Source organism: Carassius carassius, chromosome 9 (genome assembly GCF_963082965.1).
Source record: "Carassius carassius chromosome 9, fCarCar2.1, whole genome shotgun sequence".
NCBI lineage: Eukaryota > Metazoa > Chordata > Actinopteri > Cypriniformes > Cyprinidae > Carassius > Carassius carassius.
The window spans coordinates 11,938,978-11,954,128 of record NC_081763.1 but is presented as its reverse complement, the minus strand read 5'-3'; the positions used below and the strand labels follow the sequence as shown (position 1 = coordinate 11,954,128).

The window sequence follows — 15,151 nt, the reverse complement described above, 5'->3', positions numbered from 1 at the left end:
TTACATACAGAGCATTTCACTTTTAGTTACCTCAGTGATCTGTATACGCTCTCCCGTAGAATTATTTTAGCAATTCCACATTAGCCGCATATTATGACGCAATTGAATTTTGTTCCATAGGCCTACTTTAAAAAATAATTTAGTATATTGCGTTGCTGCAAATCTCTCTCTCTCTCTCTCGCTCTTTCTCTCTCTCTCTCTCTCTCTCTCTCTCTCATCAAATAATTTAATGAAATATATTCTGTTCGTGCAAATCACATTGCCTCATGGACGATGAATACATTTATAAAACAACAACAACAACAACAAAAACACCTAGTTTATAGCTACACCTAACACTAATAATAAATGAAAAATATCTAATATTTAATGTAAAGCTGAGTGTCTTTACACGACCTACAAAAAGTTTAAAGTAGACAATTAATTTATGATGCTTTAAATAACGATATTGTGGTAAAACCCAGAAAATACATGGGATTTACTATTTATAATTAACAGATCTATGCGACACTGGTAATTAGGGAATATAAGCTAATCATCTAATAACAATACACTCTTAAAACAGAAAACATAAAGCTTATTTTAATTGCTGTCCTGATTCTAAGTTAAACGTAGACAGCACTATTTCAGCCTCTATCTAAAATCTAAAATCTCAAATTATTAGCATTTATCACCCCCGCGTTATTGCAAACCTCAGTCGGTGGGGGGCAGTGCGAAATCAGTGTAGATTAAACAATAGTCTGTTTCATACAAGATTTGTGCTCTTGAGTAACCATATCTCGGTAAACAATTCAGGCAGTTACAGAACACCTATCTCCATGCATTTACCTTTTGTATTATAAACCGTCCTGCAACACTGTATAACTTAATATAAATGGACAAATAAGGGACATGCTTAGCAAAAGTTTCAATCGTAGACTAGAGCAAAAGTTTAGCTTTAGGTCTAAAAATGTTAGATGTGATGCAAGGTTACAAAAGTCTGCATTCAATCTGCCATTCTACCTCTGCCTCTAAGTCTCATTCATAACATATGCATGGTCCAAAGCTCATATACACTGACATAGTTGCAACCACACTACCTGTCCTCTAACTCCAGTGGCGACATGTGAATCCTCCGAAGGAAATGAGATAGTTTTTGAGAAGAGGAAATTCTATGTGGCAGGCTTACTGAACAGGAAAGAGGGGGTTTCCTTCCAGAGGACGAGGAAGAGGGAGGGCTCCAGGGAGAAAGACAGTCAGACAGACAGACAGACATGTGAATGTTTGCAGGCCTCGACAGGGACAGTGTCAAATATATCACTGAACACTTTCCAATGAAGTTAAGCTTTTCAAACTATTTTAGAAACCGTTTTGGCTGCATCAAAAGTAATACATTGTATAATACATTTTTATAGAGAAATCATTTGCATAGTTCAAATTGTTTCCCATGTGACAAGTGATATCATCAACTATGACATCATAATGCACCCTTTCCAGTTGGAAATAGTTTGTCCTCTCTGAATTCTGCCATGTACATCATTCATTATCACCATTCCAAAACACCAAGACCTTACAGCTCTCACAAAAACTGACACTCAGAAATAAACACTTTTTTGTACAGCATCATAATACTTAGGGGGAAAAAATATTTTTAAGGACAATCAAAATTTGATAAAACTATTTGACAGATGTTACTTAATCACACCTGTCTCAGTAACAAAGAGACAGCCTTAAGCTCTGTAAAGTGCAAAAAAAAGTGCATCTTCAAGTTGAGTTTACTCATGTTTTTGAGGCAGGTGCACTTACATTTGTAAGTTCAACCAGCTGGAAATGTGTTACAGTGCATGAACGGCTATGACTGATTTTTCTTTTTTTTTCTTTTTCTTTCCTAGAATGATATATTACCTGTGAAACTTTTTCTAAATTGTATGTACTGTAAAAAATAAAAACCAATCCAACTAAATTTTCCAGTGACTGGTTACAAAAAATAATTTTCAATTTAATTTATAAAATTAGTTCTACACTAATTAGATTTTGCCAATTGAAAAATGTATTGTGATCAGTCAGTAGAAAAATATAAGTTGGAGAGGTCTGAATTTTTTTTACAATGTAGTTAAAGGTGATGTTTATACAACAGTTCAAAATTTTCTAACCACACACCCAGTTTGCAACAATGCTAAATGCACCATGGGACATTAAACTGTCCATTATGTGTTCACTAAACTATTTTGAGTAACTAGAACATTATTTTATGTCATAACTGCAGCTGAATCATCTCTTTATACTAGAAAAAAAACATACACACACACACATACACATATACCTTTTACTCCAGGACTCCATGCTCAAACGGAACATCACTGAAAGTACAGCCCAGAGTCCAAAGGAATCAGTAAATCTTCACATAGCCCACCCAGAAAACTTTTTTTTTATTTCTAGGGTGGGACATGCTGTCTTGCTCATACAAAAGAGAGCAAGTATTAACCTCTTGGTTCCTGGTTTACCCTCAGTTCAAGATTTCTTAATCATATTTAGTGGTTGTTCAGTTTTCTGAAGCCTGAAAGTGATCAGAGGTTGTGCAAACTGGAAGGGAGGGAAGACACCACCAGAGCCCATCTGGGTGTGAATCAACCAGTGGGTGTTATTCATAGAAACTGCATGGAGAACTCTTGCAATAGCTGATGTTTTTCGATCAGTTGTGCATTCACTCTGAGAGATTCCCTTTAGTCTTTACAGGCTAGCCTAAAAATACCTTTTTTTACTGCTCACTAGGACTGAAAAGATGTCAAGAAATGTCTACTCATGTGAGTGAACCGTGGAGAAGAAAGCAGGTAAGAAAACAATTGCTAAGTTCCCGTCAAATGTAGACTCAGTCATGTGTCCCCGTCTGCTGTTTTTTTTACTGATTTCACCCACCAACTTTCCATTGACCTGATTTGTTGAGGAGGTCGAACACAGCTTGAACAACATTTATTACAGAAAGTTATATATTTTACATCATCTTGTCAGAGATAACAAAGCAATGCTATATTGCGTTTGTGGAATAGAAACTGGTTAATAATACCCCCATTTCTCTTTCTCGCTCTCTTCCTGTTGCTTACTGTCTCACTCTTCTGAAGCTGTGATGTGTGTGCTGGAACAGGAAATTAATGCAGACACAGGAGGCAGACAAGCTGAAACTGGCACAAAGTTCTAGCGTGTATACACCCCCGCCCACACATACACACACACACACACACTGGCCCTGAGCAACAACTGTCAGAACTGGAACTTTGAGCTCTAGATGAAACGACAAAGTGGTGGTGGTGATAGACCTGTCCTGTCTAAGACATTAAGTGGACTGAGAAAGGAAAAGAGATTTAAAAAAATAAAAGACCACGAATGGTATATGGATCTTACAAATGTAACTTGAACAAGAAGAGAGAAAAACAAAGGTGTGGAGAAGATGGTGTGCCCATCCTGCCTCAGCAGGTAAACTTCTGAGTTAGTTTCTTTAGGTGTACATAATATTCATTCTGTCTTAAGGTACTTTGCATTTTATTTTTAGCCTTACGACTTTTGCTTGAAGTCTGAGATACCTATAACAGCTACCTTTTTCCTGTCTTGTTGCATGACAAATAGGCACATCTGTGCACATAAACAACTTGTTGCAGTTTACAAAGAAAAGGCAAAGTGAGCCATCTTTTGCTGTGATGTAAGACCAGAAAATCAGTGCATGTTGTAAGCAGCACTTGATTTTTGGGGCATTTTATGTGAGGAATCTGTGATAAGGATAAGAGTTTTGTGTTGCGCCAGTGTCACAAGTTGATCACCTATTGCAAACCATCACATCAAGCTGATCTGTGAAATGGAGATAAAAGATATTTTGATGTCAGCAATGAGCTTCATATGCTCAATTAAACCTGTAAGGAAAGATAAGAATCATTTTGTATGCATGCTTAATTCTGTGAACAAACAAGGGATTCCCACTGAGAGGAAATGTTTTAAACACTTTAGTTGTGTAGACTCTGGGGCATAGCCATTTCTGAAATGTTTTTGGTGTAATTAACAGGTTTTATTTATATATTTTTTGTTTACTTCTTATATTTTAAATTGGCTAATAAATCAAATACAATGCTACTACACTTTTTTTTTTTTAAATCACAGAATGAAGCAGAAAATATATTTAAAGTTTCTATAGGGTATGTCAGTTAGCACTGCATTATTCAGATACTTTGTTTATTGCCTGAAGATGACTTGAAAACACAAACCATATTTTGTCAATTGCAATCATGTGTTTATTGTCTTGATGTTATTTATTCAGTGACAGCATGAATGTGTGCTGCAATGTTACAAGTTATTACTCTGTGTTTTACTGCACAAGAGTGCCCTCCAGCTTTGAGCATGAATGAAACATACACTGCTTGAATGCTCTATAATGTTCACATCTCCTCATTTTGGATACCAATAGAACGTCAGGTCATGCATAAACTCTTTTCTCTTTGAATTTAAAATTTTGAATTTTGATGTATTCACACTGGACCCGTCCCCCACACATCTCCAGTGTATTCTACATCCATATGTACATTTGTAGACTGCACAGCGAGTGCTTGTTCTGCATTCCTGAGGTGACTGGGCTGGTGCATGTGGGTGTGGACAAAAACTGGGACAGCGTAGATCTGGTACAGCTATCAGAGTACACTGCACATTCTGAAGAGAATCTCATTTCTCCCTCAGGTCTTTGCTGTGTGCACACCTCAGAATAACCCCTCTGCTTTTTTGAGGCCACTGATCGGTGTGTGTTAAAATCTGAAAGCACAACAGGTTTTGTTTAGACTCATACTTAAATTACAAGCATTTTAACTGTACACAAAATTCTGTCATTTACTCAGCCTTACTTTCTTTCATGGAACATGAATTACAAAAGAGCTTAGCATGAATGACCAAGCAAGAAAAGCTCCTTATTGGAATCAATAGTTCCATGACGAAACTTTAACATCCACTGGACCTTTTCAATGCACAATAGGTTCTTTAGATTTAAATCTTCTTCATGGTTCTTTTAAGAATGGTTCAGTGGAAGGTTCTTTTGGGAACTGAAAATGGTTCTTCTTTGGCAGGGGTGTCCAAATTACGGCCCGTGGATGAATTTCAAATGGGCCACAGCTCAGAACAAACGCATTTACTCTGTGACTGGTCTCGATCATGCAACTACTAAACAGAACTGTGAGATTCCTTGAGAAGCGTTTGAGTTATGGAGAAGGTCTCGGATACAAACCACAGATGCTGTGGTGATTTAAACTGGTTTAAAAGCAAAACCCCGTTTTTGGAACCTTTATTTTTAAGTATAAAGTTGTTAGTTGCTGATTATCTCCTCCGCTCTCAGCTCATTGAGTTTCTATCAGGCTCCATGCAGAAGTTGGAGATCATTGACATCAAACCTAGTGTATGTATGAATGCACACATGCACAAATTAGATCTGATTATTTTCAACAAATAAGTTAAAACTGCACAACTTTTAAAATCTGAACAGGCATCATACAATAAACGAATGTGGATCAAACACTACTAGACATTAAAGTTGTTCCAGTCCCAACAAACTCGCACCGAAACGTGCTAGGAGACACATGACAAATTAAATAAAATTAAAAAACGTGTTATAAAATTGGCTGAAAATATTAAACCTGATTGATATCTTCCAACTGGATGGAATCAGAGTCGGACACTCCAAAAAAAAAAAAAAAAAAGTCTATAGCCATCATACACTACACGATTTTCTAAGAAATCAGTCAGCTCAAATCTGCAGACTGGCTCTGACTTTCACCAAGAAGCATCGAATTATCCAAACTGTAAATTGGGGCAAAAGTCACGTAGTGTATTACAGCCTTTACGCCACACAAAACTATCATTAACAATATGGTTCAACAATTATTTAGCATTGCATGCATATATTGATTTTGGCATACTCACAAAAATGTAACAAGCACAAGAAGGGGAAAACAATATAGCTGTGATAATTACATATTTTTTGTAATTTTATTTTAATTTTTTTGTTCCTTTTACCAGAAAGCCTATGATAGATATTTAAAAGAACATTCACAACATAATCGGGATGCTGAAGAACTTATTACTATATGTAACCGGAGATAAAACTGTATGTGCTCGGACAGCCCTAAATTTTGGTGAGTAAACGCATCACATAAAGAGCACTTTTCCCCCCACTGTGAGCATCCTGTAAGAGAACCAGACAGCACAGCAAGGTCAAGTAAGCCGGCTATAGACAAACAAGGAGTTTCCGTGTTTAAACTGTCTAAATGGGAATGGCCTCCTCCAATTGTTCTACACTAACAGCCATTTTCAACAGAAGGACACCCCCTCCTCCCCAAATACAGCTTGTGCAGATTCCAAGTTGATTTTGTTTTGTTTTTTACTGCCACGATATGATGATTCTTGCATTAATGTTTCTGTCATTTTTGCTCTGCTGTTCTTCAACTCTAGACTCAAAAGGTAGTTTTGGCTCTCCCTTTCAAAGCTGATTTTTTTTGTGAAATACATTAAGTAACCATTCTGAGATCCAAGTTGCCATACAGAGTATCTGCATGTCAATATGGAGACGATATTCTCATAATCAAATCTAAAGCAGTGATTTTGGACACTTCCTTCTTGGATTACACAATGTCCTCCTTTGGGAGACCACAAGGCCTCCTCTCCATCCATTGCCACCCTTTGGTTTATGAAGTGAGGATGTGTTCTGGCCTTCTGTTAACTTCTCTATATAAGGAAGGACTGCTGTGTTTGTCTGCAAACTCTCTTGGTAAGATGTGCAAGGGTGGTGTTTCTTCATCTCGTCCGACTCTCAGGAGACACGTCTTGACTTGTTAAACAGCAGCTGATGTTGTTTTGGCAAGAGGCTGATAAAGTCTACAACACGCTAAAAAAAAGATTTTTCTCCTATAAAATGCCTAAGAGACAAGATTCGTTTTTTTTCAGGGTCAGTTAAAATAGTTATTCATCTTTCTGAGACTCAGAATTGACATTAGTCAGTAATATATAACTGTTTCAATTTAGGCAAGGCAAGGCAAGTTTATTTATATAGCACATTTCGTACACAATGTTAATTCTAAGTGCTTTACATAAAAGAAAGAAAAATAATCATGAAGAAGAAAACAATAAAATAAAACGAGCAATTTTAAAATGTTTAAAATTATTAAAACATTAACAGTGAAAATATAGCGCAATCAGTTCGGCATTGCACAGTGCTCATTCAATAAACACACAGCTAAACAGATGGGTTTTGAGTATAGATTTAAATGTGACTAGTGTTTTAGCACATCTGATCTCTTCTGGAAGCTGATTCCAACTGCAGGCAGCATAGTAACTAAAGGCGGACTCCCCTTATTTTGTGTGAACCCTTGGTATTTCTAACTGACTTGATCCTAGTGATCTGAGTGCTCTGTTAGGTTTATATTCAGTGAACATATCTGCAATATATTTCGGTCCTAGGTCATTTAGTGACTTCTATACGAGTAAAAGTACTTTAAAATCAATCCTAAATGTAACTGGAAGCCAGTGTAAGGACATGAGGACTGGTGTGATATGCTCAGATTTTCTGGTTCTAGTCAGAATCCTGGCAGCAGCGTTCTGGATGAGCTGCAGCTGTCTAATTGTCTTTTTGGGAAGGCCGGTGAGGAGCCCATTACAATAGTCCACCCTGCTGGTGATAAAGGCATGAACAGGTTTCTCCAAGTCTTGACTGGAAACAAAACATCTAATTCTTGCAATGTTTTTTAAATGATAGTATGCTGATTTGGTTACTGCTTTGACATGACTACTGAAACTAAGGTCTGTCTCCAGAATCACACCAAGATTCCTGACTTGATTTTTAGTTGTTTGACCCCTAGAGTCAAGGTATGCATTCACCTTGAACACTTCATCTTTGTTTCCATATGCAATGACTTCAGTTTTTTCCTTATTTAACTGAAGAGAGGGAGTCAATGGGGCTGTAGTCATTTGGAGATAAGGCTAGGTAAATCTGGGTATCATCAGCATAGCTGTGATAGGCAATTTGGTTCTTTCTCATTATTTGACTTAGTGTAAGCATATACAGGCTAAACAAGAGCGGTGCAAGAATTGAGCCTTGTGGGACTCCATATGTCATGGACATCCACTTAGACTTATGCTCTCCTAGACTCACATAATAGCCTCTCCCTTCTAAGTATGACCTGAACCATTTGAGTACCATCCCAGAAAGCCCGACCCAGTTTTCCAGTCTCTCTAGATCATATGAACGACAGTGTCAAACGCAGCATTGAGATCTAGCAATACCAGCACCGAAATTTTGCCAGAGTCACAATTTAAGCGAATATCATTTATTATCTTAATGAGTGCTGTCTCTGTGCTGTGATGCGGTCGGAAACCAGATTGAAAATTGTCCAAGTATCCATTTTAGTTTAAGTATTTGTTCAGCTGATTAAAAATGACCTTTTCTATAATTTTGCCTATAAAAGGAAGATTAGATATTGGTCTAAAATTGCTCAAAATGGTGTTATCAAGATTGCTATTTTTCAGGATTGACTTAACAACTGCAGTTTTTAGGGAGTTTGGAAATGTCCCAGAAAGAAGTGAGGCATTCACCACTTCCAAAAGATCTGCTTCTAAGCAGTTAAGCACACTTTTGAAAAAAGTGTGTCAAGATAGGAGGTTGACAGAAGTGATCAGATAGTGCTACATCCTTAGTTACAATGGATGAAATGTTTAGACCCCTACTGATGATTAGATCCAGAGTGTGTCCACCTTTGTGTGCGGGTCCATGCACATGCTGAATCAGTTCAAAAGTGTTTAGAACAATTTATCATTTATTTTGTAGTTTTGTTTTCTGCATTATCTATGTGAATATTAAAATCCCCTGCAATTGCAAAACAGTCAAACTCTGAGGAAATCATTGATAACATTTCTGTGACCTCTTCAACAAAGGCTGGAGAGTATTTTGGAGGCCTGTAAATAATAATAAACAGAATGTGTGGAGCATTCTGAAATTTACATTTCAGAAGTGGATGTGAGGGTGCAAACTGCTGGCATAAAGAGTGCTTTACATATCTCACAAAATTAACTGCTTTTGAGAGTTTCTCAGACACTGTAAATTCAGATTTGAAATATTGACTTCCTTTCAATTCATGAGTTGGAATACGAACTAAACTGTCCCACATGAAGTTGGAAATTGAATGCTAAAATACACAAACTAAATACAGACATATCCATCTCAAACATCAAAGCTTTTTAAACTGGTTTCAAATCTTTCAAATCCCAAGTCTCGTATAATATCAGTCACTCGCTCTCATAGTATAAAGACATCAGGTTTGACAAGAAATTCTAGAGAAACATCCTTTTACTATTAGCTTACATGCATCGATGTTAAGTGACTAATCAAAACAATGAATCTATTTAATACAGGATTTGTATAATATTAAAATAATTTTGCAAACCATTGAATATAGATCTATTTTGATCCAATAGTGTGAAATCTCTTCAAAGAGCCCCAGAGCACATGCGTCTATATTGTGGTTTGACAACAGTTCTCTGGTTAGAAATAAAAGTAGTACATTTAAGATCCTTGGAAAATTGTTTGATTGAAGAAGCAAGCTTGCTTTGATTTGATACATCTTCAAACAACTACTACCCACACTGGATGTTTAAAATGAACATGGCTCCTGACCAAGCACTGACATTTTGCATTTATTTATACAACAAAGTATATACTTATGACCATAGATATAGCCAGAACACACACATCTCAAAACAGTAGAAAGCAAATGTTTGCTGCTGACAATGCAAGAGGAAGGGAGTCTTTAAAAAAAAACAGCCACCATGAAAACCAGACTTTTAAAAAGATTAAGTAAAATAATGGTCATCGGAAAGTGGAAAAACAAAGGTGCTGCAATGTAAGATTTACATTAGAACTGACAAAATACATCACCTCTCCAGTGCTTTGAAAATTAATATGAAGATTTTCAGAATTTGCTGGCAGCCGATTCCAAATAGCACTTTGATTACTGACACTGTGCTGTTATCTGTCTTTCGTATTACAGTCAACTTCCTTTCCTTTACAGGCAGTAGTCAAACCACATACAAAGATTAACAAGTGATAGAGGTCACTGAGCAAACATTAAACAACTGCTGTTGCATCAAAGTGAATCTCTAAGTACTTTGAGTACTCTGTAAATAGATAAACTGTCAGTTAACAATCCTATAAATGCATAACATAATACTACTAATAAATGTATTACTTTAAACGTGTATACAATGAATTAAAATGTGCATAATTTATGATGTGATTTCAGTTACTATAACATTCCAAAAAAGGTGCTATGATATTTTTTGAGTGTCTGTGGAGGTCATGCTAGTTCGGTTGCTCCAAGTCATTGATCAGAACTTGGCATTTAACCTCAGTTAAAGGACCAGACCACAATCGTCAAAATGATAGATACTTAACATGGACTTTGGTTTGGTGGTATGGTTCTGTCTATGCAGCCGCTTATGAAAACTTCCCAATAATAGATGAGCCATAAGCATCTTTCAAGAACAATCAGATGGCCTAAACAACAGCTTAAACATTAGCTTCTTGCTGCTGAAATTAGCTAAGTAGCTAACTAAGTAGCCTACAAACACTTGCAGTAACAATCAATACCTTCAAGCAACAAGCAACTCTAGCAACAAACATGATCCTGAACACTAGAGAAGCACTAACAAGCAAGCAAAGTCCCAATAAACAAATAGCTTTAAAGCAAAGACCTTCTGAAATAGCATGTACAGGGGCAGCATGCTCTTTAAGAAGAGAGGCAGCGAAGGGGTGCTCTTCTTTAATAAGCAGCTGAGAAGAGCAGCATCCCCCTTTAATACACTCCAGCATACGGTCAAAACCTGAAGTTTAGGCAACTGTATGTTGCCCTATCCGGATAATCATTAGCATTTTACCCCTTTAGTAGCAAAATCTAGGCATGTTAAGTGTAAAGCACGTTACCGATACGCTGTATAGCTTTAAGCAACAGCCTATCACTGACTTAAACAGCTTGATGGAAATAAGTCATATATAGGACGGGACATATATAAGGACATATATAAGTCATATATATTTAATTAATACTACAGTATTCTCAATACTACTGTAGATTAGCCTTAAGCAGCAAGCCTGTTTCACATCAGACAGTCTTAAACACAGATTTAAAAACAAGCCTCGGCTGTGGTAAGTTTAACTGGGTAACGTTAATGTTAACAGAGTGTCAAATACAACCAATAAGCCTAAAGCAACAGTGTACCTAGCAAAACATGTTACTGTACACCTAGCCTTAAACAATGAGCAATATTTGACAATAGCATATTTGCCAACATAGCATTAAGCAATGAGAATAAAATAGAAACTTAGCAGGAAATGTTGCTTAATATTTATGGAGTAAACATCACCCCAAGCTCAGCAAGTGAGGAACTAGAGGAAAACCTGACCTGCCAGAACTAACGCTAATGCTTAATTTATTGGTCCACATCAGTGCACCACATCATAGTTGCCTACCTTAAAACATCATCTGTTGACAAAAGGTGGATGCGGTGCAGATACAATGAAATACTGGGCTTGATTAGAATTAGCAGTGAATTTTGCAAAAACATACCGTTTTTGGACACAGTCCTATGGTGAAAAGTAAAAAAAAAAAAAGAAAAACGGTACGTACGGTTTCTTTGTATTTGTGAAATTTATGACAGTTCAGAAAACTTTATATAATAAAATTGTGAACGCAGCAGCATGATCTCAGTTTGATAGAGCAAGGCTTGTTGGGCAAAGTCTGACCAACTGGACTTGTAGAAAAGGTCAGGCAAATATTTGTTGTTTTTGCATTTATACAGCAGGTGCTCTTTGCTCATGACTCAAACGTGAGGCAGGAAATAAACAGTAATCTGTGATTCCTTGTCAAATTGCTTTTTATAATCCCCTCATTTGTTTTCTACCCACAGGAGGGCCTATCCTGAGCCTTGATTCCAGCTTAATTCCCTCAAGGGTGAATAGGGTAAGATGACGTCCTTACACAGTCTGGGCCTGGTGCTGGTGGAGTTTGAATATGAATACGAGGGCCGGGATGGTCACATGGTGTCCATTAAACCCAACGAGCGCTACATCCTCCTGGCCAAAACAAACGTTCACTGGTGGCACGTTTGCAAAGATGAACGAGCCAAGCCATTTTATATCCCTGCTAAATACGTAAAGGAGCTTCCACCCAACATCCCTTCACCTCTAGACTTCAGAGAGCCTGCTGTGAAGCCTGCGGTGCCTGACCTCTCAGAGGCCCGCAAATCAGATGAGGTGAAAATTAGACTTCACTCCAAAGAGAATTACCGCAAGACAGAAAACCGCATGTCGACATTTGGAGTTCCTTTGGGTTTACATGAGCCTCTTTTTTACAAACAAGGCAGACCTACGGACTCCCTCATTTCCCTGAACACGGTCTCTGCCTCAGACTCATCGCATCCAAAGAAGAGGATGAGTCAAGCAGCCAATCTGCTGTCCGGCTCTCGCACTGAAACGGTGCCTGAAAAGTTTCGAGTGCCCAGCTTCAGCCCAGCTGACCCCCTCCATAAACCTATCCCTGTCAAACCTGTGGAGCTCCCCATCATCAAGAACCTAAATGAGACCAAGCCTCACAGGAAGTCTCCAGAGCTGGAATCCCCAATAGAGCCAGAAAGTGAAAGCTCTAGCTCAGAACCACTGCCATCGCCAGACTCTGAGAATATTTATGAATCCATATCGGATCTGAATCTAGACCTGTCGACACTGACAGACAAAGCACCTGCTGGATTGCCAAACCCTCAGACCAACACATCATGCTCACCTCTAACAATAAAGGTACAGTTTTCTTATTCCTTTCCAGCAAACAGATTATATTTAGGGAAGCAGAATGTAAATTAATTATAATTCTTGACTAAAAAAGTCAAACTTTGAATTAAAGTTAAAGGGTCTTGACATTTATTTTTGAAGATCATGTATACCTTACAGATTGGAGACTTACAGGATCGGATGAAAACAAGAACGCATGTTTTCAAATACTCTTTGAAGCATTGGTTTCTCTTTCAAAATTTATCTTTTATCAGTTCCTTAAACCATACAGACCTATTTCTGTACTGAAAATCAGTGCTGTTGCTAGAAAGATGTGATAAGTTGTTTAAACCCGATTACATTCTTGCCTTTCACATACACTGCAATATTAACATTTGTCTTCTGTCTTGGATTGAAAAAAGTATGAAAGTTAGCCAGAATGAAATATCATCGTATTATTACAGACATTTGCAGTCTGTTTATATTGTTGAACAAAGGAAGTGCTGTATTGGATTAAATAATGACTTTTGTTATTTAAACTTTGTGTATTATTGACACATCTCAGTTTGGCAGGATTGGTGAGCAACAGGGCACACAACCTTGTGAGGGAAAGAAGTAGAACAGGAATGTTTATAAAAAGAAATGTTTACGAATTGTTATCAAAGTGGGCCACTGGGAGGCGATGTTGGCATGCTACATAAATCCAAGCAAAGCAGTTGTTTTCCAGAAACTGAGTTTGACTATAAATGCACCCAGAATCATATCTTCTACTTTCACAAACAGAACTTACAGACAGCTATGATCTTGATGTGATCAGGTCACCATCAAAGTGACATGTTCCTACATGGAAAGAACCTATATGTGGATATATGAGCATATATGAAACCTATATGCAGTGTATGCACATATATGCTGCATATATGCACATATATGATCATATATATACTGCATATGTGCATATATGCTGCATATATGCGTATATATACTGCATATATGCTGCATATATGCGTATACAGTATATGCCATATATAGGCAAAATTGAGGTGCATATATGTGCATATACAGGAAATATAGGTCTCCTGTATTGCTTCTTCATATCCACATATGAAGAAGCAATACAGGAGACCTATATTTCCTGTATAGGAAAGCCCTATACATACAAGATATGTCTTCTATATAGCTAATGACAGGATCTGGTCATTTTGTAGCTCATATCTCATTTTGACTGTCATACATGATGCCTAGCTCATATTTTCTATTATCAAGGCAAAAAATAAGAATTAACGAAAAAAAATATGCAAGAACTTATGTATGTGCGAACATGTGAAATTGGTATCACATGTAATAGCCATGTTTTGGAATTTAACTACGGCAATATATTAATATGATATACAGAGCCGGACAGTAACGGAGTACATTTACTTGAGTACAGTACTTAAGTACAATTGTGAGGGATCTGTACTTTACTCGAGTATCATTTGAGAGGCAAATATTGTACTCTTTACTCCGCTACATTTCTATCCATAACCGTAAGTACCCGTTACTTCTTCGGCCCCGTCCACACGGAGACGGAGCTTAACCCCGATCTTTTTTTCCCTCGTCTCAAGAAATATCCGCGTCCACACGAAACCGATGTAGTATACATGCCAGATCAGCATGTGGCGCTGTAATTCTGCCACAGAGATACACTTAAAACGGAGAAGAAGACATGGATTCTCGTCTACTTGGGCTTACAACCGTACGGCACGCCAGCCATTATAATAGGCAGCGGCAATAGTGTTTTCAAATGGACTCTTCGGATGGAAAGAAGCGACCAGCCTCCAGCAAAATTCAGACACCCACGGATACTCTTCGTAAGTTAAAAAAAAGAGCGTGCGCACTGAGAATGAGCATGAGACTGGCTGCAGTTCCTCTAACGGCCACTGGTGTCAGTAACGGTTAGAAATTTCAGAACCTACGCAATGCTCCTTTAAGTTACAATTCAGTTATATTGGTTCTACACAGTCCCTGGCAGAGGTGGAAAGAGTACAAAAATATTCTACTCAAGTAAAAGTACCATTACATTAATGAAATTTTACTTAAGTACAAGTAAAAGTACCAGTCTAAAAATCAACTCAAGTAAAAGTAAAAAGTAGCTCATTTAAAATTTACTCAGAGTAAAAATTACTTAGTTACATTTTAACAGTGGGAGGGAGTCAAAAATGGGACAGGCCAAGGGTGTCAAACTCAGTTCCTGGAGGGCCACAGTCCTGCACAGTTTAGATATAACCCTAATTAAACACACCTGATCCAGCTAATCTAATCATTTAGGTTTATTTGAAAACTACATGATATGTGTGC

At 37.4% G+C, this 15,151-nt stretch overlaps 1 protein-coding gene across 7 annotated transcripts in view; it reads left to right on the top strand.

Annotated features, from left to right (window-relative positions):
• The first annotated feature begins 2,665 nt into the window (after window positions 1-2,665).
• The window catches only part of LOC132148955 (rho GTPase-activating protein 27-like), a 43,889-nt gene continuing 31,403 nt past the window's right edge, over window positions 2,666-15,151 (top strand). For 3 of the 7 annotated variants that reach the window (XM_059557781.1, XM_059557777.1, XM_059557774.1), the window contains exons 1-2: window positions 3,157-3,450; window positions 11,956-12,841. In XM_059557781.1, the coding sequence (XP_059413764.1) occupies window positions 12,014-12,841 (828 nt within the window). In that variant the 5' untranslated portion in view covers window positions 3,157-3,450; window positions 11,956-12,013. Of the gene's footprint in view, window positions 2,811-3,155; window positions 3,467-11,955; window positions 12,842-15,151 lie in introns of those variants that run through there. The other 4 variants (XM_059557776.1, XM_059557778.1, XM_059557775.1 and 1 more) reach the window with 4 other exon arrangements.